Source organism: Musa acuminata, chromosome BXJ1-5, assembly GCF_036884655.1.
Source record: "Musa acuminata AAA Group cultivar baxijiao chromosome BXJ1-5, Cavendish_Baxijiao_AAA, whole genome shotgun sequence".
Lineage (NCBI taxonomy): Eukaryota > Viridiplantae > Streptophyta > Magnoliopsida > Zingiberales > Musaceae > Musa > Musa acuminata.
This window is the reverse complement of record NC_088331.1, coordinates 1,932,332-1,940,741: the sequence shown is the minus strand read 5'-3', so window position 1 is coordinate 1,940,741 and position 8,410 is coordinate 1,932,332. Positions and strand designations below refer to the sequence as shown.

At 37.9% G+C, this 8,410-nt stretch overlaps 2 protein-coding genes across 2 annotated transcripts; one reads left to right on the top strand and one right to left on the bottom strand.

Annotated features, from left to right (window-relative positions):
• Nucleotides 1–81: 81 nt before the first annotated feature.
• On the top strand, nt 82–5,976 carry LOC135675043 (putative F-box protein At1g65770). The gene is made up of 2 exons (XM_065185302.1): nt 82–994; nt 5,780–5,976. The coding sequence occupies exons 1-2, from the start codon at nt 82–84 to the stop codon at nt 5,974–5,976; spliced, it is 1,110 nt and encodes a 369-aa protein (XP_065041374.1).
• Nucleotides 5,977–7,367: 1,391 nt separating this feature from the next.
• LOC135675042 (F-box/kelch-repeat protein At1g57790-like) lies at nt 7,368–8,099 on the bottom strand. Its single transcript, XM_065185301.1, has one exon. The coding sequence runs from the start codon at nt 8,097–8,099 to the stop codon at nt 7,368–7,370; it is 732 nt and encodes a 243-aa protein (XP_065041373.1).
• Between the last annotated feature and the right edge of the window lie 311 nt (nt 8,100–8,410).

Below are 8,410 nucleotides of genomic sequence, written 5' to 3'. Positions count from 1 at the left end.
AGTCCAAAAATATTTTTTGAGTAAATAGCCCCATATATATTAAAGATCTCCTTGGTTTTAGGATCTCGTTTCGATTTCAACATGGAAGCGGAACTGTCGGAGGGTGAAAGCGAAGAGAGGGCTCAAAGCAAGAAACAAGAGATAGAGGAGAGGGCTGATTGGTCGAACCTCAAAGCTGATGCGTTGAAACTCATCGCCGATCGACTGATCATCAATATCACCGACTACATCTGTTTTCGTTGTGTTTGCAAGGCATGGCGTGCCACCAACCCTCGGAGCCGCTCGCACCCTCCCCAGCTCCCGTGGCTTGTTCTGGGATGCGAAGATGACTTCGACCGTCTCGTCTTCTACTCCTTCTCGGACTCGAGAGTCCACAAGATCAAGCTTCCAACGATCGGTGATATGGTCGTCATCAATGGCTCGTCCGATGGATGGCTCGTCCTCGAAGATAGACCTTCCTCGAGCATCTCTCTTCTCAATCCTCTCACAGGTGTTCAAATCCATCTCCCATCGGCCCCAGGTCAACTGAGGAGCACTCATGACAATGCCGATACGAGCATCACAAAGGAATTCATGCAAGCACTGATTTGGAAGATTTCGATGTCTTCAAACCCACTGGCGACCGATCAAGATTGCACCATGATTGTTATCGCCTCTTGGAACCGTGCTCTCCTATCCATTCGTTTCGGGCACGACGATGACTGGAGCTTGCTAGATGACACGACCGTGTACCTCGATGTCATCTACTTCAAAGGAAGCTTTTATGCTATAGATTACACCGCACAAGTCTTCGTGTTCGACTCCCAACTCAAGAAGGTGGCCATCACCGAGCCTCGACAAGAATCGACCGACACGTTATGGCAGTTCGCAGAGTTATCAGGTGAGCTCGTAGTCCTTGGAAACATGGTGTCCGAGAACCCTATCGTCGATGAGTGGGAAGGTACTATGACGTTCACGACGGAGAGGATCGATATCTTAAAGTTGAACATGGAAGGTTTGTCATCATCGTCACTAGAGGAGACAAAGAGCTTAGACGACCACATACTTTTCTTAGGCGTTACTTCTCGATCAATCTCACGCCCAGCCGCCCAATACCCACATGGAAAACACAACACTATCTACGTTCATGAGGTTTATTCTTGGCACGATGACGAACTTGCTTGTTGTAGGTCAGGAGTATATGACTTAGAGACTGCCTCTTTGAGGCCTCTACCATACGACCATGATAATAGTGAAGTAATATTGGATTGCATCATAAACATTTGGCACGAGCCATGCCTATTTTAGTATACCACATCTTCGTTGATGGATTACTATGTTGTATTTCTCTATGGGTTTCGTAATTTTCTTATTTATAATATTGGTAGGATCTTCCATATAATCAAAATGTTTGTTATACAAGTGTTTTTTCTCTCTTTTTATTTCTTACTCTCATTTTAGCAATAATCGCATTGCATGATCATAAGTTTCGGCCTACTCGATCATTCGACTATCATTTTTCATCTTAGGAGGTTGCATCACTTTCATGATTTTCATCCATTGATTTTCTTTTTTGGGTTCAAATTTATTATATGATTCCTCTATTTACGATTTACAAGTGTGTGTGTGTCTCAAATTTTCAAATAAGGAAGTATGTAAAGATTAACAACACAAGAAGGAGAAGAGATGCAAACTTTTTTTTTTGTGTAATAGTACATCACATCCTCCTTTTGAAGGCTTGGGAGATATTTTTTACACTTAGAGATACATTTCTCTTTAGAAGACTGAAGAAGAGAAACTTTACCAATCAAGAGTGAGATCAAATGTAAATGAATTCTCAACGAATGCTTCGATTCACTTGCCTCAAGCACTTGGATTCACTTTTTTTTTTGTGTAACAGTACTACCACTGTTTAATCGAAACGATGTGGCCACCATTGCTCTTTTTTATGATAAAATTAATTAATTAATTTAAAAAGCTAATCCTATGTTAAGCTAAGCGATACAGAAGATGCTTCGATTAAGCGTGTAGACTATCGGAGAATCAGATATTGGGTCAAAAACATGTGTCGAAGGTTGATGTGCCTAAGGATTGATCGACGAGCTGAAGGTTTGGATGACGTGAAGATAAAAGTTCTATCGATGCGCGAAAGGATTTGTGGCACAAATCATGTCATTAGTTCCAAATGACATGATGGTAAAATCCTCATTCGTTCGGGAGTCCACACGCCGAAATCCTCGGATCAAACCATGCAGGTTATACCTTGAAAAATATGGTAAAAATCCTGTGAAATTGCCTAAAGAATTTACCTCGTGTAACTTAAACATGAACATAATTTATTTGGTTCGCTAAATTTTTGATCGGCGGAATCTTAAACACCAAACACATGACTTCTTTTTATATGAATGAGTTACTATGAACACTGCATTAGCTTAAACACACGACCTCTTTCATGATAATGACAAGTTCATGATATCTGACCCGCCATGGAACCACCTAATGAGAAGGAACTAAGATTATCCACCACCCAAAGTCGAGTTGTTTATTGGGGCAAATTGTAAGTGGAGCAATCAATTAGCAAATTCGAATGAAAGAAATAAGTGGATATATTTCCGTGACCACGACTACATGCGTATATCATACATATATCATAAATATGGGAGTAGGATCAAATGAAACTGTTGATGTCCCACTATGATTATTGCTATCACCATAGAGATATATAGTGCTAAAAATTATTTATGAATATAAATATCCATTAAATGCATCATAATATAGAGATTGTTATCCCGATATATGAAAATAAAACCATTGGAGATATAAGAAGCAAACAAAAATAAGTAAAAAACTAAGTTATTGAGAATTATGAGATAAATCAAAAACCTCATAGTCCACCATTTATTTATAGTACGAGGATAATAAGACTTATCTTTCGAGTAGTCTACTAAAATAAAGATGTTGCATACAATATAGGTAAAAAGCCATTGTACATTCCTTCCTTCGATGTTCCTGTGTGATATCGGATGAAAATATACATTTTCTAAATTATATATTTCGGGCTTACAATACAAATGTTGTTCGTATTATTTGATTATTTCCCTTGAACCATGACCAGTAAAGCAAAGGCATCATAAGTTTTCTTCTGGCTATCAACAAGCAATTAGAGATGAGGTAGATAAATTGTTAAGAGTAAAGTTTATTACCGAGGTATAGTACCCCTTAAGTGGTGTGTTGACTATACGTCAATAAGGCCTGCATGGTAGAGAAATCTAGGGCGTTAACAAATGCACAGCGGAAGAACAGAAAACAAAAATCTCAGATTTCTCAAAAAAGATGTTTATCATCGTACGAAAATTAGTGCGTAAAAACTCACGAAGCTAGAAACCACTTGAGAGATAGTTATGTTACCTAAGGAGATCGTAAATCCATGAAATCCTATGGATCTATGGGAGAGGATGAAGGAGGTCAATTGTCCTCCTCTCTAACGGTGATTCACACGGTAGGAACTATGAAGACACTCCTCGAATCACTACCCAAATCTCCACATGCCCTTGCTAGTTGAGAAGGAGAAGAGGGAGATGAGAATAGGAGGTGGCAGTTAAAAAAGGCCTAGCTTATAGTTCTTTGGTTCTCTCCTATTTATAAAGGTCCCCTATCAACTTAACCCTAATGGATCGTGCTCTATTGGGTATTAAATCTCCATCTAATTACTCAAGCATCTTAGATTAGTGGGTTTCTATACAATAATCTCTTATTAACACTTATTGGATCTCATCTATGGGATCCAATAATTTAGTGGCTTAATGGATATCCAATAAGATAAGGGCTCCAACGAATATCTTATATCTGAACCTTTACTCGTCGCAACACCTATCATATGTGTGTGATCCTCTAAGTTCAATATCGAGCTGGTCGTAAGTCATACCTGTTAGAACTTCTTCTGGCTTAGTGAATTATTATCTCTATAATAATTTAGTCATCTCATCGACTACAAGTGTACTAGGCCACTATGTCACAGTCCCCACATGATATAAGAGAATCCAATCATTTTGATATATATATCCTCAATTACTATATACCTATAGTCTCTCATATATCTAATGTCCCTGAGATCATATACCGAGCATAGTGCTGTCAGGCCCATATGGTTTTTCCTTGAGTCTTGCTCTAATCGGATTCTCCCAAAGAACTCTTTCTCTTTCAATCTGAATAACCATGGCCAAAGATTTGTCTAAGCAAAAACATATAAAATATTTATCTCATGATATCAAGAGTGGATGATCCTCTATCAACACTTAATAGTCCTCAGAAAGTTAGCTACCACTCTCGATGACCGATTGTACTAGATCTAGAAATTCCAAACCTATAAATCTGGTATCAAAGAGTAGAGTACTAATGCAGGACAACCTTAGTGTCTCAAGTCTAAGAACTAGGTATACCTATCGGGACGATAAAATCATTGTTTGATAATGAGGTATTATTAACCATTCAGCATTCCGTGAGTGGATCAATCAGTAAACTCATTCTCCAATGAGCACTTACACTGTAGCCCTAGTGTCCCCACACCAGCAGCTATAAGACCAGTTGCCTCCATCACATGGATGAGTATATGACATACCAGTCTATTTGGTTATCTCAATGTCCCTCTCGAGTATCCTATGACTAGGATTTTTTAGGCTTTGTGATTAAAAGTGAATCGATCTCATTATCGTGATATCATCACGATTTGATTCTCATTGCATAGATCCATGGACATAATAATATATTTATGCATCAAGCAATATAAAGTAAGGAAATATCATAATAATAATAAGTAAAAAGAGTGCATGTCATGTCATACATGCTATCACTCACGTGATTGACTTGCAAAGCACCTATGACTAGCATGCACGAAGGACAACTACCCCGTCCCTAGAATTGATTAGTTGTTCATGCTATCCTAGTTCATGAGCCCCTCACTTTTATGTAGTTTTTGGTTTCATATCTAATTATCATATGTGATTTGATATAAATATGTTTTTGGGAAATCGATTTCTATTTTGTTTTGTTGAGGAAGATTGAGGCTAAGAAGAGAAAGTTCCTAAAGATATCACATATCACACAGAGGCTAAAATGAGATAATAAACCTCACCCCCCATGGCTAAGAGGGATTTATAAGGTAAGGATTGACCTCTCCTCTCATGTATTAAAAATTAAAGATAAGTGTCTCATTGGGTATCGTTTCCAATAACTCTTCAAGTTGGATTTGAAGAGACACTAATTAATGAAGGTGATACCCTAACTTCCTAATTAATTGCAACATGGTGGTATATTAGGAAGGGTAGGAAGCACACCTCCCTTGAAACTGAAGGCAATCCCAACCCATCAAGGGATACCTTGGAAAGCATGAAGATCTCCAATTTGTCCCCACTAAGGTGAACATCTTAAAGTACACCTAAGATCATGAAAATGTGTCCAAAGCATGAATGTTAAAAAAACCCAACCCGTATAAGAAGAAACTTATCATAACAGAAGGCAAAAGGGAAAATTTGCCCGATATGCATTGGTCGAGAGAACCCGACCCCATGAGAAGAAACTCACTACAATAGTGGAAGGCACAAGAAAAAATATATTCGAGATGTATGTGTTGGAAAAGCTTGATCGTATAAGTATAAATGTATCACGATAAAATATACAAATGAAAATATGCCTAAGATATATGGGTCGACAAAACCCAATCTTCGGAGGACCCCGTTGGAAATGCCCCCAAGGTGCTCAAGGTGTTGAGGTTGGGAACCTTCGGCCCTCGCATGTGCCCTAGGTGTGAAGGTCAAGCACAACATGCTTTGGGAATGCCCAAATGGAGTCAGGGTACTACCCGACCTCCCCATCTCACATAATGAGGTGGGGAGGTTGGGCACCCTAACCCTCTCGTTGCCCAAGGTGAGGCAGTCAGGTACCTTGACACTCATTTGGGCACTCCAAAGCATGTTGGTCAAGCACCCCTACTCCCCTTGAGAGAAGGAATCAAAGGAGTGTAAAATCAATATGTCAGATGAGTTAGACGTCAAAACCCTCGCTAAAGAGCTCCCAAGCATACCTTTGGGGTTAACAAATAATAGAGAAGGTATCGATAACCAATCACCGGATATAGAAGAAAAAAACAAAAGTTGCCTCTCACTGGTTTGCCCATGTAGATAGGTCCAATGTAAAAAGTTGTAGGCTGACTCCACCCTTATCACCTATGTAGACAAATGGTTAAATTAAAATTGTTAGAGGTGGTTAAACTCTTCTAGAATATTTTATGGAATATATCACTCATTTATTACCAAGTATAATAGCTTACTTTTTAATAGGACTATGAGGATCATTTTATACCATTTATTATTATATTCATCTATCTCGAATTACTAACATAGGCGTCGGAAAAATCAAGTTAGGAAACTCCTGTCAATCTCGATCACAATCTTCGTATAGGTAACACTTTGAGAACTCGATATTTTCACCTTGAATGCATCTCAGCCACACATCAGAGATCCCTATGCACATGGGTCAGAATTGCATCGAGCTGACCAGGATATTGACAATATTTTTTCATAATAATATCTATCTTGGTGCTAAGATCATGATTGGATGTAGCCTCTTAAGTTGGAAGATCAAACAAAATTATTAATGTCCCATAATGATTATTACTAAATTGAAAGAAGAACAAATAACTTGTTGCCATCACCGTAGAGATATAGATTATGCTAAAAATTGTTTACAAATATAAATATCCATGAAATATATCATGATACAGAGAATGTTATCCCAATGTATTAAAACAAAACAATTCAAGATATAAGAAGCAAACAAAACTAAATAGAAAAATAAGTTATTGAGATTCATAAAATATATCAAAAAAAGTTATAATCCACAATGACGATAGTAAGATTTAGTTATTGTCTAAGGTGGTAAAAAAGGATATACTAAAATAAGGATGGTGTAAACCACATGGGTAACATTCCAGTGCATATCCTTTCAAATCCATTATGTGGTGTTGGCATGAAAGAGGCATTCTCTAAATCATATATTCCATGCCTACAATATATATCTTGTTCTTCATCATCATCCATGATATAAACATGATGTATATAGATAGTATCATGTTTTCCACGAGGATATTGGGATATTGGGCATGAGATGGAGCGAGAATTAACACCTAGGAAAAGTATGTGATTGCCTATGCTCTTTGCCTCCTCCAGCGACGGCACTAGACCTTTCATATTCAACTTTAGGATATCTATCCTCTCTGTCGTGAGAATCGTAAGATTCTCCATTGCATGGTCAACGGAGTTCTCGATCAATATGTTTCGAAGGACTATAAGTTCACCTGATAACTCTGCAAATTGCCATAACAAGTTGTTTGTTTACCATTGAGGACCGACGATAGCCACTTTCTCAAAGAATGAATTGAAGATGAACACCTGTGCAATTTCGTCTACAGCATATAAGTTTCCTTTGAAGTAAGTGACATCATGATACTTGCTCCTATCATCCAACAAAGCCCATAAATCATCCTCCCATAAACGGATAGAGAAGAGCGCATCATTCAAGGTGGAGATAATGACGATGATGCAATCATGATCATACATTGATGGGTTTGAAGATATTGCAATCTTCAATATGGATGGGTAATAATCTTCAATGTTTATTAAATAACTCGGGAGCGCCGGGAGATGGATACGAGCACCTGTGAGAGGATTTAGGAGAGAGAGGAATCGAGAAGTTTTATGATCAAGGACCAGCCATCCATCACATGAGCCAACGATGTGTTCATCATTTGTTGGAGGTCGAATTGAGTGAAATCTTTCATCTGAGAAGGAGTAGAAGATGAGACGATTGATATCGTAGTCACATCTCATGAGCAACCATGGGAGTTGAGGAGGATGCGTGCGACCATGGTGGTTGACAGCGTGCCATGTCTTGCAGACGCCATGAAAATGAATATAATCAGCAATGTCGACGGTGAGTTGATCGGCAATGAGTTGCAGTATATTCATATCGAGATTTGACCAATCAACTCTTTCCTCTTCTTTCCCTTCTTCTTCTGTGCATTTAGCTCTCTTTTCTCCTTCACCCTTAAAAGGTCTTCCAACCATGTTGAAGGATGAAACACTATCCTAAACCCTAATTCAAGGAGATATATATAGATTCATTTACCCCCCAAAAAAAAATCTCATGTTTTGAGCTTCTACATGAGAGCAGCCCAATGTCAAGAATTTAATATTTGTAAATATTAAATATTTATAAATATCATTTTTTTTTTTGTATATGTATGGGAGTTGTCTTTCTAAAATATGAAAATTATATTAGTAGAATATGAAAGTTACAATCTTCCTATATAGTTATATTCTTAAGTAGCTATATTTCTAATTTAAATAGGATGGTTGTTTAGGATTTACATGGATAG